The sequence below is a fragment of the Tachypleus tridentatus genome, chromosome 6, assembly GCF_004210375.1.
Source record: "Tachypleus tridentatus isolate NWPU-2018 chromosome 6, ASM421037v1, whole genome shotgun sequence".
In the NCBI taxonomy this organism is placed as follows: Eukaryota; Metazoa; Arthropoda; class Merostomata; order Xiphosura; family Limulidae; genus Tachypleus; species Tachypleus tridentatus.
The window spans coordinates 151,030,857-151,048,531 of NC_134830.1; the positions used below are offsets into that span (position 1 = coordinate 151,030,857).

At 33.6% G+C, this 17,675-nt stretch overlaps 1 protein-coding gene across 3 annotated transcripts in view; it reads left to right on the top strand.

Annotated features, from left to right (window-relative positions):
* The window catches only part of LOC143254051 (stathmin-1-A-like), a 30,570-nt gene extending 15,048 nt beyond the window's left edge, over positions 1-15,522 (top strand). Inside the window, exons 1-6 of one of the 3 annotated variants that reach the window (XM_076508792.1) lie at positions 3,817-4,017; positions 7,087-7,256; positions 8,759-8,950; positions 9,746-9,886; positions 12,096-12,236; positions 14,498-15,522. In XM_076508792.1, the coding sequence (XP_076364907.1) occupies positions 3,996-4,017; positions 7,087-7,256; positions 8,759-8,950; positions 9,746-9,886; positions 12,096-12,236; positions 14,498-14,563 (732 nt within the window). In that variant the 5' untranslated portion in view covers positions 3,817-3,995 and the 3' untranslated portion in view covers positions 14,564-15,522. Of the gene's footprint in view, positions 1-3,816; positions 4,495-7,086; positions 7,257-8,758; positions 8,951-9,745; positions 9,887-12,095; positions 12,237-14,497 lie in introns of those variants that run through there. The other 2 variants (XM_076508791.1, XM_076508790.1) reach the window with 2 other exon arrangements.
* Positions 15,523-17,675: the final 2,153 nt, after the last annotated feature.

Consider the following 17,675-nt stretch of genomic DNA (forward strand, 5'->3'; position numbering starts at 1 on the left):
CACACTGACGTAGTTCGATTCTGGTTATGACAGCACCTTTTTGATGTTTTTCTTACTCCCATAGCTTCAATCTGGTTATGACAACACTTTTCTGATATTTTCTTGTTTCCATAGCTTCAATCTGGTTATGACAGCACCTTTCTGATGGTTCTTTTTTACTCACGTAGTTTGATTCTGGTTATGATAGCACCTTTCTGATGTTTCTTTCTTACTCCCATAGCTTGAATCTGGTTATGATAGCACCTTTCTGATGTTTCTCTCTTACTCCCATAGCTTGAATCTGGTTATGACAGCATTTTTCTGATGTTTTTCTTTCTCCCATAGGTTCAATCTGGTTATGACAGCACCTTTCTGATATTTTCTTGTTTCCATAGCTTCAATCTGGTTATGATAGCACCTTTCTGATGTTTCTTTCTTACTCACGTAGTGCTCCACGCTAGTAGAGCGGTATGTCTCCGGATTTATAACTCTAAAATCAGGGGTTCGATTCCCCTCGTTGGGCTGAGGAGATAGCCCTTTGTGGCTTTGCTATACGAAAAAAAAAAAAGACACACACACCCTGACGTAGTTCGATTCTGGTTATGACAGTACCTTTCTGGTGGTTCTTTCTCACTCACGTAGATTGATTCTGGTTATGATAGCACCTTCCTGATGTTTTTCTTACTCCCATAGCTTCAATCTGGTTATGACAACACCTTTCTGATATTTTCTTGTTTCCATAGCTTCAATCTGGTTATGACAGCACCTTTCTGATGGTTCTTTCTTACTCACGTAGTTTGATTCTGGTTATGATAGCACCTACCTGATGTTTCTTTCTTACTCCCGTAGCTTGAATCTGGTTATGATAGCACCTTTTTGATGTTTCTTTCTTACTCCCGTAGTTTGTTTCTGGTGATGATAGCACCTTTTTTGATGTTTCTTTCTTACTCCCATAGCTTGAATCTGGTTATGATATCACCTTTTTTTATGTTTCTTTTTTACTCCCATAGCTTGAATCTGGTTATGACATCACCTTTTTTGATGTTTCTTTCTTACTCCCATAGCTTGAATATGGTTATGATAACACCTTTTTTGATGTTTCTTTCTTACTCCCATAGTTTTAATCTGGTTATGATAGCACCTTTCTGATGTTTCTTTCTTACTCCCATAGCTTTAATCTGGTTATGATAGCACCTTTTTGATGTTTCTTTCTTACTCCCGTAGTTTGTTTCTGGTGATGATAGCACCTTTCTGAAGTTTCTTTCTTACTCCCATAGCTTGAATCTGGTTATGATAGCATCTTTTTGATGTTTGTTTCTTACCCCCGTAGTTTGATTCTGGTTATGATAGCACCTTTTTCATGTTTCTTTCTTACCCCCGTAGTTTGATTCTGGTTATGATAGCACCTTTTTCATGTTTCTTTCTTACTCACGTAGTTTGATTCTGGTTATGATAGCACCTTTCTGATCTTTTTTTCTTGCTGCCATAGTTTGCATATTACACGAAGATTTTAGATATAAGAACAGTGAAATGTAGACTCGGTCTTTGATTTGCCAATCCGCTGGACAGCTGTCATAGTATTAAAATATGGGGATCGATTCCCTGTGGTGGACACAGCAGAGAACCAGTGTGGCTTTGGTATAAAGTGAACAAACAAATCCATGAAAAACCTTCAAAACAAACTTTATTATCTTTGTTTTGTCTTGTGGCTTCTTCAGAAGGTTAAAATCCCAACAGTCACAGTACTGTAGAAGATTCAGAATTATGAGTGATTAATATAATGTTAAAACAAACATTATATTACATAGAAGATAAGAGATGTGGCAATCTAGTGGCATCGTTATGCGTAACCTATAGAGGAGAACCGAAATTCACAAACAGTACTTTTATTTTTATGCACCATGGTACAGTAAACCAATGGCTGGAGTTTTAAATTTATCATAAACTGCAGTACAGATCGTGATTAAAAAAGATGGTGGTCATAAAAACCGATCACTTAAAACTGCTTTTCGAAAGTTTGAATATAAAGAATGACTATTTTGCTGCATTGGTCGTGCAAAGCTAAAGCCTACTGTACTTATAAAGCCGCTTGTGTGTTATACAATTGCTTATGAATTTACTTAAAATTTCGCTATTTCAGGCTGCGCATGACCAGGTGGGTTTAGGCGTTCGACTCGTAATCTGAGGGTCGTGTGTTTGAATCCCCGTCACATCAAACATGCTCGCCCTTTCAACTGTAGGAGCATCATAATGTTGCTATTCGTGATAAGAGTAGCCTGAGAGTTGACGGTGATGACTAGCTGCCTTCTCTCTAGTCTTACACTGCTAAATTAAGAACAGCTAGCACAAATAGCCCTCATGTAGCTTTCGTGAAATTCGAAAACAAACAAAACAATTCATTATTTCAACGAATATTTCAGTTAGTAAGTAAGTGACTTTTCTAGACAAGCCTAGAGAAAAAAATAATGCTCAACTTATCGCCCAATCTTTTTCTACAAAGCTTTTTTGGGTGGGGTCCTAATGATTCCCTTATTATATCAAAAAGGATACTAGTGTGTGTGTGTGTTTGTGTGTAATAAACGGTGAACTTCTTTAGCCATACAATTAGCTTTGATGGTAGGTTGGTAGAAATCCTATAAAATCGAAAGAGGCATACGTGTTTGTTTGTGTGTGTGCTCTCTTATGGCAAAGCCACATTGGGTGATCTGCTGAGTCCACTGAGGCACACGAGCGCCCCAAGCTTGGTATTGCTAGTGCACAAAATCTTAGCTAATAAAAAGAAAACTAACAAGTATAATAATAAAAAACAACTTAAATTTTACAAATACATAACTTAGGTAGTTTTAGTAATGTAGAAAGTTTTGACGTTACAACAAGTATAGAAACAAAAAAGTCAAAAGAACAAAAACTCAGTTCTTTAAAATTTACATTTTTGAACCCCTACTGTGGCTCAGTTTAACATTATTGGTCTGGCATGGCCAGGTGGGTTAAGGCGTTCAACTCGTAATCTGAGGGTCGCAGGGGTCGAATCCCCTTCGCACCAAACATGCTCGTCCTTTTAGCCGTGGGAGCGTTATAATGTTATGGTCAATCCCACTATTTGTTGGTAAAAGAGCAGTCCAAGAGTTGACGGTGGGTGGTGATGACTAGCTACCTGACCTCTAGTCTTACACTGCTCAATTACGGACGGCTAGAGAAGATAGCCCATGTGTAGCTTTGTGCGAAATTCAAAAACAATTAAACATGATCACAGTGATTTTGCCAAAGCAGGAATAACTTTTTTTTTTAAATTTTAAATGACTCCTATCTGCCTTCCCTCTAGTCTTATATTGCTAACTTAGGGACGGCTAGTGCAGATAGCCCTTGTGTAGCTTTGTGCGAAATTGAAAAACAACAACAATTAAACATGATTAAAGTTAATACATGAAGGCCAGAGTGATGAACATTACTCAGACCCTTTTCAGGGCAATGTCCATGTATATTGTACTTTCAGACTCACTAAGTTTAGCTCATAGGTAGCCTGTTTTATTTTGGCACTATTTTATTAAACAGAAAAGGGCCTGAGTGATGAATATCACTCTAGTCCTCATGTATTAACATTTAATATACTAAGCAGTCCATATTAACAATGAAAAGGATGGAAGAAGAGGTCCAGTGTACCTGACCCTCCCGGGTGTACAAAATTTATATATCCAAACAACTAGAGAGAGAGAGAGAGATGATTACAGCGATTTTGCCAAAGTAGGAATAACGTTTTGTTTTGTTTTAATTTTAAGTAACTAAAATTTGTGAGTTTTTGTCTTTCTTCTTCCAATATATTTTGTAACATTTAAACTTCCTATACTACTATAGCTAGCTAGGTTGTGTCCATTCTTTCCTTTATAAAATGTAATATTTTTATTTTCTTGTAACATAAAATTTATGTTTCAAAGTTACTATAAAATTGCAAAGTTTTTGAATTCCTTCCGAAAATCCAATTAAAGTAAGTATAGGAGGCTAACTCATTGTCCAGTTGGATGGACTCCAGTGACGGTGAAGGTACGGAGAAAGTAAAGTGTGTAAGGCGACAAGACCTAAATATCATAGCTGTTAATATGCATGCAGCAGACTTTCGCTATTTCGGAAGTTGTATGCGTGGGGTGGGGCGAAGTTTGTATGTGGCTGGAATATGTTCCAGCCTATTTCTACCACTGTCTAAATTATAGTGGGTGATTAATCCTAGGTTATAGGCTGTGGAAATACTATATTCTTTTGGCTCGTGTATGTGCAAGTGTTATTTAAAAAAGGATTGCCAACTTTTAGGGATCTGTATGGGTAAGACTTTTCATACAGTCAAATTTTAATGTGCCCTAAAGTGCTGCGGTCGTCTTTTAGAAAGGAGAGGTTTGGAGACATGCACTCAAACTTTTTATTGAATGAAGAAAAATGGTGCCTTTTAATGCAAAATGTATGGATTCAGCAAGTCAACCAACCACAATGCATCAGAGAAAGTAGTTAATTTGAATCAAAGGGGAGGTAGGTTTTAGTTTTATTTACAATGCTTATGAATGTGAGCATTGATAACTGTGTACCTAACCTATCGTCTCTCAATAAGTGCTAACTGATTATAATTTATAGCTCGAAATCATATGCATCTTTTGGGTGGCTCCTAGATTAGTTTGAACGTCTAGGTGTAGACGTGCCACTGGTCAGACAGTTCTGTGTCTTATACACCACACCCTTAAATTCATATTTTGTGCATCACTTTGAAAGGAAAGATACAGAGATGTGAATTTGTTTTGTTTTTCATTTTGATTTTTATCATGTTTTTTGACATACAAGTTATACCAGGTGTTCGGAAAGTCGCTGTGCACTTATATGTTTATTAACAGACATGTTTCAATATAGAATACAGGAGGTAAATATGAATGACAATTATAAGCAATGTTGAAAGTGACCCACATTGACATCAATACAGGCCTGGATCCTTCTTATTTTGTTTCTAAACACCGCTATCAGTTGCTGGCTTGAAATAGACTGAATAGACATATGATTACAAAACTGCACAGTGATTTTCCAAACACCCTGTAGTTTTGTAATGTGCAGTTTTTTATTTTTTTTAATGTAATGATATTGCACAGCATTTTACACAGTATGTACACCATGATGCAAAATAAATGTTAGGTAATAACAAAATTAAAGAATAACCCATCATTATATTACCATGTTAACAGCATACATATTTTTTTGTTACTGAAGACTCCAGTTCTTTAACTACATTTTTTTAATTAATGAGAGTGATGTGACATTAACTGATGGTGAGGTATTCCACTTGCAATCTGTGGGTCCTAGATTCAGATATCTCTCAACAAGAATGTTTGCCCTTTCAACCGTGTAGGCATTATAATTTAATGGTCAATCCCATTATTTATTGGCAAATGAGTAGCCCAATAGTTATCAGTGGGTGATATTAACTGTTGTTTTTCTAGTCTAACTGTTATATTAAGGCCCAGCATAGAAAGCCCATGAATAGCTTTGTGACAACTTGAACTGATGAGGCCTCTTCCCCTAATACCAAGGCTTGTCGGCTGGTTGGGGTATAACACTGATGGACATGTGGTATTGTTTTGATAAATTATATCATTAACTTTCCTTAGTAATTTGCGGTTATGTAATATATATAGTTTTCAAGACTGGTCTGTGGCCTATTATGTTTTAAAATACATTCAAATATATTCATGCATTTATAATAGTGATGTGAAAATTTTACTCACTTTAGTTATTATAAATGTTTTTAAAAATAGTACCAGAACTTGATGGTTATCTGATATTTTATGTACTTAGAACTTGGCAAATGTAAAACATCAAGGTTTTTAAAGTGATGTATAGTGTTGGTAATTAAACATATCAAGAACTGTTTGTTCTCAGGCTAACTTGTCAACACTTCACTGCAAGAAAATACCACCTTTTTATGATGTTAATGTTAATAAGGTGTGGACTGTAAAGATATCCAGCCACATGTGCCAAGTCAACATGTCAGTTTCCATGTAAAATACAAGCACAAACAACAATTAATGCTATACTATTAAAAAACATGAGTAAAAATATTATTTTGACATGTACATCTGTCGTGGACTTGTGCCTTTAGTTTTCTCAAATATATCATTGTCCACCTCTGACTGATGGATAATGAACAGCATGTAGAGAAGAATTAACAGTATTAACCTCAGTATCTCGTGCAAAATAATCAATAGCCAATACAGCCATCCTTCTATGATTGCCACAAGCCATGAACACCTTTCTTTATAATTATATGCCTACTTTTTGAGTAGCAGCTGTTTACTCTCTGTTGTTATTTTGCATTAAAATTGTAGAAACCTTCAAAATGTAACAAAAAATGGTTTGAAATTCTTCTATACATAGATCATCTAAAACATAAATTGATTTGGTTTGCGATGTATAAAAAAACATTAAAATTGTTCAGTTTTTTTCTACATAATAGCAAAACAAATGTAAGAAAATTGTTACAAATGAATTTAAAAAAATTGTATAACCTACATCAGAGTAAACGAACCATATTTGTAACTGTTGAAGTGTTAATGTTCAGAATTCCACATGATACATCTGTGATTTATATAAGCAACGTGTTTCATCTGTAATGTTATTTTCCATGTTTTGTTTGTACTTCCTTCTCATAATATACTGGACAACAATGTTGGTAAGTTCTTTGTTTTGTTTTATTTAAAGTTTTTGTTATTGTTGATGTAAATATAACTTGAACCATAATTTACAGGTAAATTGTCTTTTCATTCAAATATGTAAAAAAACATTAATTACTAGAATAACAGTTCTGTCAAGTCAGTCTTTTCAATATTGTGCAGAAGATAAAGAATTACTAACTTCCGTTTAAGAAGTTATTATAACGTTGTTGCTTCTATATAGGTATGTGTACATTTATTGAAACCTGTTAAAATCAGTTTTAAACAAGTAGTGTAAGGTCTGACAGTGGCTGTTTGTTTAAGAATTGTCAAATCAGTTTAAAAATTAAACTACAGCAAGAAAATATTTTAAAAGAAAGGTTAAAATTTCCGTGGCATTTTATGACTGATCAGTTTGTTTGGGCTACAGCTACCGAAGTGCGAGCTTCTGAGCAGTCAAAGGGTGGCATGAAATACGAGTTGGTGCTTGCTGATCCATCAGATGTAGCTCCTCCCCGTTTGGCTTCCACTCCACCAAAATCTAACATCTCTGTAGAAGACATAGAAAACAAATTACGGGCTGCAGAAGAAAGGAGACAAGTGAGTGTTTTGTCTGGGTTACAGTTATTTTAAACTGTCTGTAAAGAAAATGTCCAGTAACATTATTGTAGTTAATGTTTGATGTGCTTGTCATTTCAAACCGTGAATTTGAATTGTTTGAGTTTGATCAAAGTTAATCACATGTCATTAATTTAACCCATTAACTGGCAAGCCCAGAAAATAGTTTTGATGGTTAGGGTTTAATGAAAAAGGCCTGTGTTTTCTTTTCACTTAACTTGCTAGTAGAAACTTTGAAGTAATGCTAGAAATTATTCAAACTTTGTTAAATTCAAGTTTTTTCTGTTTACATTTGTCTGGCATTTTAGACATAATTAATTTGTTAACTTATGTGGTATAGATTTTTATTTTCGTGTTAGCAAGTTCTCACAAACATGTTTGCAGATTGGTGATTGGATGTTAAACTATGTACAAACAGGCTGTCCTTACAAAGTTTATTAAAATTACAAAAGTTTTTGTGCCACAGCAGGAAGCCTTATGGACTAATAACAAATCCAAGGTTTCAGTACCACCTGCAGTGGGCACAGCACAGACAGCCCATCGTATAGCTTTGTGTTTAACTAAAAACAATTTAAATTATGATGTAACTAGTATTTTTTGTTGTTTTAGTTCTTGACTCGTGATAAAAAATATCCCAATCTCGGAGTGGATTTTTTTATTTTCAGTTTGATTTATAAACCATAAGTAGTAATAAATACAAAACAATATTAATTCTTATGAGATCTTCATTATTACTTTTATTACAATGTGAGTATAAAGTTTGAAAAATAAACATTTACTTTTTGTAGTATTATAGTCTGTAGAGCTACTTGAACAAGGAAAGAAAACATTAATAGAGAACAAAGTTTGAGATCAGTTGTACACACTTAACTAAATCAATGTTTTTATTAACTGTTACATGTGTTAAAGTGAATATTAAAGTTAAATATACAGCAGCTTGCAGGGGATATTAAAATGGCAGGAACTGACTAACAAGAAAGAAAGCTTTGGGCAACACAATAAACTGTTTTTCAGTTTTGTCTTTAAAGGAGGATTGTTAGTGGAGACTGTAGGTTGCTTTCAGTAAAGATAAAATAAAAATCCACATGAAGCAAAATTACCATCTTTCCCAATCAGTTTACCACGTGACTGCTTTTGTGATATAAAACTGAACAGTGAATTAGCATATATTAACACATAATAGTATATCATTGTCTTTTAGCTGAATTTTTTTTTCCTCAATATTTTACACTATTGGATGTATCTTTCACAGTCATTGGTAATTTATGACAGAGAAGAGGTGGAGGGCACATTTGGTGCATAATAACAGGAAGACAATGACTTGAGCCCAACCCCTCCACCCAGTAAATGTTGATGAAAACATATTTAATTATATATATCTGTGTTTGTTTCCTTATGATAACTTTCATTTAGTGTCTAACATTAGAAGTCTTATTATGAGAGAGGTATGGATGTATTTATAAGAAAACAAAATTGTAATTTAGTATTTAGAAGCCCACAAGCTGAACCAGTTGAATGAGAAACGCTTCAGGGAACAAGAGGCTTTACTGAAGAAACGAGAACATAATGCTAACTTTATACAATCTGCTAAGGAAAACCTTGAGCAGAAGATGGAATCCAACAAAGGAAACAGAGAGGCATTCATAAAATCTATTCAAGAAAAGTCTCGTGAGCAGGTAAGGATTTCTTTTTCCTTGTAAGCAGATGGTAGGAGGTATGTTTGACTTCTTGATGGTACAATAATATTACAATTGTAAAAATTAATTTTTGCTGGTCTCGAGAAGGTTTGGTGGTTGTCGAACAGATCAGTTTAACCAATTCCAGTAATGTGTAAAAAATCAAAAATATTTTGGGGAAAATTTCCAGTTTAGGATTTTAATATGTTAATTATCTTTGTTTTTATTCTGTTGATTATCAATACTTTAGGGACATCATTAAATACAATATCTCAGTTAAATCTGTAAAGACTGGAGTAATAGGTTAAAAACCATTTTTATGAAATATTACATTAATTATTTTATTTTTTTATATTTCCCGATCAAATGTATGTGATATACGTATGGATGAAAAAAAACAACTTCCCTCTTAAATGCAATACTTTTAAGTTTTATTTTGTTAAGAACCTCCAAATTTGTTTAATCTAATGGTTCTCAGATTTTTAAAATTATAAGCTTTAAGACTTAAAGGTGTCATAGTAACTTTGGAGAGTCCCTTAGCTACAAAAAAGATGCTCCTCCTTACATACAAAATAATTAGGCCCCCTATATTTCTTTCCTTATAACTGTAGTTACAATCCCTTTGTGTTCCCCTACCTTCCTGCATGCTTACACCACGATTTGTGGACTTAAGTTTCTAGCAGAAGTTAGGGCTTCACCTCGAGTTGTAAACCTTGGTTGGGTAAGAATTAATGTGAATAAATGTAACTTTCAATTTGCACAGCACTTGACAGTTACCTTTGTTTTCTTTATAAGTTGTTAAAGGGAGAAGAAATAAGAAAATCTCTGGATGCTCAGACTCAGGAGATTTTGTCAAACATCCAGAAAAAGATTGAATGTGCTACCGAAGCTCGCGAAGCTCAGATCTTTGCATTGCAGGAGCGTCTGAGAGATCATGTAAGTGATTCAATCTTGAAGCCCAACTAAGAGATAGACTATATTTTTTGAACACATTGAGCTGATTGAAGCTACTTATTAGTTGAAAGTATGCATGGTGGGGTTATTAATCAACTTTAATAAACACAGTGGATGTGGTTTTTGACTTATTATGAAGACCTCAACATTAATGTGTTTTATATTTTTTAATACAGTAATAATTTGGTGAAACTTGAAACAAGAGTAAACGTTTTTTTTTTTTTTTACCATTTTATTTTACCATGGTAATTTGTTCAGATGAAAGTTGTTAGAAAAAATAACCTGTTGTAACAGGAAGCAGAAATGACCTCTAGTGAGAATTAGTCCATTTTAGTGGTTTAAGCCAAGAGATTTAATTTTGAATCTGCCAGTTAAAATATAATGTTTCTTTTAAACTATTAAGAATTTGTGATACGTACCACAATAGTTGTGTATTTTGTATTTTAGTGATAATATGTAAGGGCTACAAGGGGCTGTTGGTCCATTGAGGCTGTCCCATACACCAATTAAACACAAAGGAAACTCAAAGTCAGCTGTTAACATTTAAACATTAATCAAGCCTTTTGTTAAAGATATTGCATTCACCCCCTTTTAGAAAAATAAAACTGAAGATGACTCCTACCATGTTATAATTTGTACTTGTGAGCCTTTCTTCTACCATATTTAGTATACAAAGATATCAATTTCTCTAACAATTTTTTTTCTTGAGAAGAAACAATTCCAGAAATCTTACCCTGTCCCTGTAAAACAATTTTTCTACCCCCATGTACCATGCTAATAACCATTTTCTAAACCATTTCTAATAATGTATTGTACTTCCTGAGCCCAGTACTACAAATGAAACCTAATAGGTGACTTATTATAACCTCCTTAAACTTATATTCGGTGTTTCTGAAAATACAATGTAAGACTTCCATTATTCTGTCACTAGTGACAGCACACTGCTTAACCTGTTCAGTGCTGTAGATGAGGTAACTCGTCCAAGCTGATCGGTAACACAGTGCCACAAACGAGCTAATTCGTTCTCAATAATACCTAACTTCAACGCTAGATGTCAGCACCATACATGATTTGACCTACTTACAAATTGTTTCACTTTCGATCCAAAATGATGTCACAAAAAAGTTACAAAATGAAGAAGCATTAGAGTTGTATTGTAGCAGCTGAAATACTTGGCAGTCAACTGGTTAAGTGGCTTAAGTGATTGATAAATCAACACACCACAAATGTTTTTTCTGTAACAATTACAATTACACTTACAATTCAGATTATGGTTACTAGCATGCATTACATTGCATTTATTAAACTAGACACTAATCGCCAATTCTTTGCCCTACATGTCGTATACTCGCACTCTATTTGTACAGCGTCCTACACATATCAAAGAAAGGTCATGTTTTAATCTCAATCTAATGAGCAAAACCGTATTTCCCACATCTGTAGGTTTTTTTTTTTTTTAACAAGCCTTTGTAGTTCCTTGTCAAATACATTCCCAAAATTGAGAATCCTCAAATCCACACCTGCACCCTAGTCTACTTAGAAGTAACCTCTTCAAAGTCTGCTAAATAATTAGTAAAGCAGGATTATTTTCAGTGAAAACATGCTAACTAACCAACTAAATTTCAAACTTTGTTAAATGAATTTGTAAAGCATTTTTTATCAATTTTCAAAAACCTTTTGTAATCTCTGATTAATTTTAATCGACTTATAAGATTTAGTAAAACTACCAAATCTTCCAATCTTCTGGCACTGTTTAAGGATTTAGATATTGGCAAGTGGCTCATATATTCAGTTGTGAAATTCCATTAAACCCTAATGGGAATATAATCAGGTGTAGGAATCTTACCATTCTTTAAAACTGAGCTCAGAATTACTGTGATTATCTTGTTTGCATCTGTTAACTTTTCAGGAAGAATATTTCTCAAATCTTCATCAGTAAAATCAGAATTGTAACCCAGCCATCTCATAACCTACAGATATTAGTCTTTCTACAAGGCTCTGCTACTAATCTGACTTATTGTTTACCTTTAATGTATTTAAAGAAATCCTTACCTTTAATTTTTAAACTTTCAGCCAATGTCTCTACCATGTACTCTTTTTGATGTAACACTCTGTTCTTGTATTTTTTTATTTTATGTAACCTGTTTCAACTTGGAAATGAACATGCAATATTACGTTATGTTTTCTTAAGGATAAGCATATCTTAGACGTTCGAAAGCAGTTGGACGAACAAGCTGACCAGCTGCGAGACCGCCTTCAAAGGAAACTTGAAATCGCTCAAGAAAATAGAGAGAACCTTTTCAAGGTTTTGCAAGACAAGCTCCAGGAACATGTAAGAACTTAGTTTTGATTCTTTTTTTTTCTTTCTATATCTAATGAATTAAATAATTTTAGATTGAAATTTTGTTCTTTTTATCATCATTAATTTCATTTTTTATTTTCATAAATTTCAGTTTCTAATATTTTAAACATATTCTGGGGTAGTTAATGCAGTGTTATTATGCAATGGTTCCAGACTTTGTCCCATCCTTTAAGTAAGTGGTGCCTGGATTGTATGCTTGGGTCACTTCAACATGCAATTTTGGCCTTGAATTCCTGTAGGTCGTAGGTCCTGAAGTGGAACCAGTGTTGAATGGGATCTTTTTAACATCTCAAATTTGTAAATCCTTGCTGAAATCTCCAGTCAAGGACTATCAGCTGTCAGGAAACTATCCACTCTTAAGGATAAAATATCTTTCTGATTAGTTTCCATATTAGCTTTACAATCACCACATTCATCTGCTGAGTTAAAGGCAGTTTATTTAAGATGCAAAGTTTGGCCTTATAGCCCTAGCTTTCTTTCACAGTTACCAGATTTGATGATCTAAAACCTCTTGTTGTACCTTTTTTTTTGGGAGGGGGAGGCAAAGACCATGTCAACAGATTTGATGCACCAAAACCTACTGTTTGTGTACTTTTTTCTTTCTCTTCTTCACTCTCTCTCTTTTTTTTGCAAAGACCATGAAAGCACGTGTCAAAACAAGTCATGCTCATTTTACCACTCTGGATTCCAACATCGTTATTTTTTATATTATGTCCAAATGCAGGGATTAAGACCTTGAAGATCTCAGCTCCTGATGCAAGGAGAACGTTGACGCATCTTCCAAAACTGAGTTGTGTGTCTGCACTCTGTTCTACAGCAGACAGATCTTTTTATGTCTGTAATCTTTCTTCTACCACTTGTGAACCTTGTTTACCCTCCATGGACAATAGAGTGAGTCTACTTCCACCTCCATCATTGTTTCTACTTGTAAACACCAGGGTTTGATCGAGACCAGTCTCTGTTATTATTATTTCCCTCTGTACCAAATCTCCTCCATGTGATGGGAGACTACTTCTTTGTTTCTGGTCAAGGTCCTTTGATCTATAATAGATAAAAAAAAAAAACATAACTGAAAAGCTCCCCAATTAGACTTCTTAACAATCTAAGTAAAAATATTCATACTTGTACAATGGAACTGTCTAGATTTTCATGCTAATTTAGATGGCATTGGGGCCTTTGCCAATTTTTCCATGGTATCTCTTGTTATAAGAAACTTTTTTGAAACCTGCCAATAATGTCGTTAAACAGTATTCATTATACAGAAAGGAGCGATCATGTTAAAGAACGGGTTAACAGTGAAGTACCATTGTTGGTTGAACAACGTACACCTACAGGGATTGTACACATTACTACATCTCTAGCAGCCATTGTCATCCACGTCTGTTATTTGTACCATCGCACTCTATCTTTTTTGCCTCTGCTGAGGAGAGACGCTGATAATGGTCATTGACAAGCTTCTCCAGTAGGTGCCATTTCTCTTTGATACCTTGGGAGATAAGTTGATATAATCCATTCTGCTGTATGAAGAGATTTTGAAGGAATTGAACTGTGAAGTATATATTCTCTTCTGACAACCTTTGTCTTGTTAACATAGAATATCCCCATTTCTATGCCTCAAGTTTCACAGTAATTGCTACTGGTCTGACCCATTTTTCATCATCTTTCTTTCCCTCTTCTTAAGAGGTGAACAGTGACACAAGATGCAGTGGTCACTTTGCCATCATTCCAAGGAAGACTGGTTTCAGTTGATGGCACCTCACTTGTCTACTGGTATTGACACCTTGTAACTCTTCTTGGAAAGGGTATAAACGTTTTTAATAGTAACATTAGAACTAATACTTATTTTAGCCCCATTAATTTTTTATTGTCATATCACTGATGTATGGAGAAACTTTCATAAAGTTTGAAACTTTTGATGTTGTTGTAATAGGTTTATTTGTTCAATCTTCATAAATGAAATCACTTTAGGGAAGAAATCAGTTTTTAATCAATAATTTCACATGAAATAAATAATTTTTACACTTAATTCATACAGTTCCCATTATTAGTTTGTTTCAATATCTTTCTTCAATTTGTTTTTAAAATTTACACGATAGAGGAAATACAAAACAAGAAAGTTATTAGTGTAAATTTCCACTTTTCACTTTAAGTCTAACAGAAATGAAATGGAAAAGTTGTAACTTTATCAAATAAAAATATCATTGAATTCTTAGAATGTCGTCTTATTTTAGGATCGACACGTTGAAGAAGTCCGCCTCAACAAGGCTCAAAATGTCACTGGTATTGCATCAGGGTAATTACTCTTAACCCTTGCACCTTCTTATGTGGAAACTCCTGCTAAAGGCTTTTTCCTGTCTGGGCAACTCCCCTGCACTTATTTTTTGATTTAAGTATTTAAATATATAAAGGAAAATCTACTAAATCACTTAATTGTTCTGAAATGTATGCAGCAATAGTAGTAAATCCTCTTGGGAAAAAAAAAGAAAGTCCAATTATACATGCTGTAATTACATATTATATATTGCAAATAGAAATTCATAGATCTGAAGGTGCTTTTAGATTTCATAAGGTTCAATAAATCAGGCTCAGGCATAATAGAATAAAACAAATCAATTTGAATGTACCAACTGAAAATATTCTTTGTGGCCTGAGTGACAAATGGTGGAATTTGTTTTTCAGATGTGTATGTGTGTGTGTGTATTAAGGCACAGATTGTGCTATGTAACTCTCTTACTGTAGCGAGAATGGTACATGTATTTGTAGCCATGTTTAGCCTTATTGATCAAAATATGCCTTTGTGATGCTTATATTGTACTGCTTTGAGTCAATACCACTTTTGAGTAATAACGTTTGGTGTTTGTCGCATCATATTTTTCTACTTAACAACTTTTCAGTTTTTAACATGAGGCATAGTAAGAATTAAATATAGTAAATAACCAGTTTGATATGAAGACTCTTCTTTTCCTTCTCTGAGCAATATTACTCATGTAATAATATTTCAAGCTGAGAAGAAGTTTTCCGTGTTTGTTTTCATGGCACTCAATTTGGAAAACTTCTTGCTGATGTCTTATCGTAACTACGTTCTTTGACCTAGGTGTAGTATGTAATGTATTGTAATTGTATTCTTCCACAACCTGCTGTCTAGATGTTTCAAGCGTTTGTCCAGTAAGATTAGAAAAGATGGTAATCTAAGCTTTAAGCTTTACAAATTACCTTTTTTCAGAGATTAAATAAAGGCTGTATCATCCAGCGTCAACAACTTGTCCATGTTATTTTTCGGATAATTCACCTTCAGTTTTACTATGTTAAAGGTCGGGGAGAAAAAACAATCCATACAAATATCAACCCTGAAGAAGCAGTCTGACCTGGATACTTTAACTAAAACCAGTGTGACAATGATTACTTTTTGAAGTTCAACGGAAAGAATGTGGAATAAACTTTTTTTTTGTGTTCACTATAAAACACTTTTATAACTGCAAATTGAGTGCAATAATTATCAAAAGTTGACCATGTATGCTAAAGGATATGGTTTAGCATATAATAACCAACTCAACACAAACACACTTTTTAAAGTTAACCACGTACTGTAATCAGACAATAATAATTTCAAAAAATTAACACAAACTTAAGTTACCACAAGTGAAATAAACATGGATTGAAAACTCTCAAGATCAAATAAATAGCTCCATTCAATAACTCCTCTAAAGTTTTGAAATTTTAATACTATTATAATATAAAATCAGACAAAAATCTTATTTATCAACAAGTTTTTTCTGTTTTGGCTTATATTTGAAGAAAGTGTGTGTTTACATAGTTGTATTAAATTATTTTAAAAAGCAAATTAGTAAGTTGTATAATAACTACAGTTGATATTAAAACTAGTTGAAATGTAATAAACTACATTTTAGTGTTTGGCATTTAATAGGTGGCATGATACCATTGAAAACTTTTTGTTTTTTAAACCATGTAACAGCTTATTGTGATAGAAAATATGCATACAATCAGATCAGTGACTTAGAAATTCGACAGTAGGAATATGCCTTATACTTAATTTTAGTATAAATTAAATGAATATGGATCAACTTGGAGTACCAGGACCTTCCAAAAAGAGACTTGCAAAAAATTATTCCTTAGCTTTGGAGACTTAAGTACAGTACCTTGTAACAAATGAGAATCCATGAAATAAAGGTCAGTGGCAAAAGCCATCCATGAGCCCCACAGTAGGAAACATTAAGATTTAGCTTTCAAAAAGGGACACAAGTTCCTCTAATGGCATATTAGCTCAACCATTCCATAATTCAAGTAGTATGAAAATGAAATGGGTATTTTTTCAGTTGAAGAGAAAGAAATACCAGTCAAATTGCTGGACATGCAGCCTATGGATCTCTCTGCAATCAAACTACAGAAAAAGACCCTGAAAACCATCATCCTCATACAATTATAAACTATTACTTAGGACTGGTATGATTTGGACAAGACAGCCTTACCAAGGAACCTTTTGTAATGGAACTATACTCTAGTGCTTATTGTCAAGATGCACCATTGTCATGTACAGTGTGGCTGTACATATACATATATATACATACACTAAACTGCTGTGATAACTTGTTAAGGCTTAACAAACACAAGTCATACTAGTTGGAAACAAAGAATAAATTGAGAAAAATCAGTAAAGATTTTTTTAAGTAAGACATTCTTACTCTTTGTTTTGAGCTGCTCCTTACGTTAGTTGAAAGAGAAGGAGGAAATTTTTATGGAACTACCTTTAGTGAAGTTTATTGGAATTCTACATCAGTAAATTTAATAGTATTCCATCATTTCTATTAGTGTCAATAGTTGTTAAACTTCTTCACAAATGTCTAACATAAACTGGATCATGCAGTGTTACAGAATGACTTAAATGAGAGAGTTTGCCTTATCAATTTTTAACTTGCTGTGGTGAGTGTAGTGCTGCTACCTGGTGTAACTTGAGCAACAGCAAGATAAAAAAAAAAATATAGAAAATTATTACCAATACGTAATAATTGTATTTAAGAACTTTCTTCAGGTATCTTTTACATATATTTGTGATAAATTATAAAGCCTTGTTGCTTAAAGTTGTGTTATGTTTACAAACAGCTTTTAAAGCCTCATAGTGGTATGTCTGCAGACTTAGAATGCTTGGAACCAGGTTTTAATACCTGTGGTCAGTAGAGCACAGATAACCCACTGTGTAGCTATGTGCTTAACTTCAAACAAAAACAACAGTCCTTAAAAACATTATAATTTTTAATAGAAAATGTTCAATTAATTAGAGATGTTTTAAAAATGATCTATGAACTTCAGTATATTACAGACTGATTAAAGAATTTCCTTACGGTCTCAACAGAAAAGTTAGTTTCATAATAATAACAAATTACCTGAAAATGT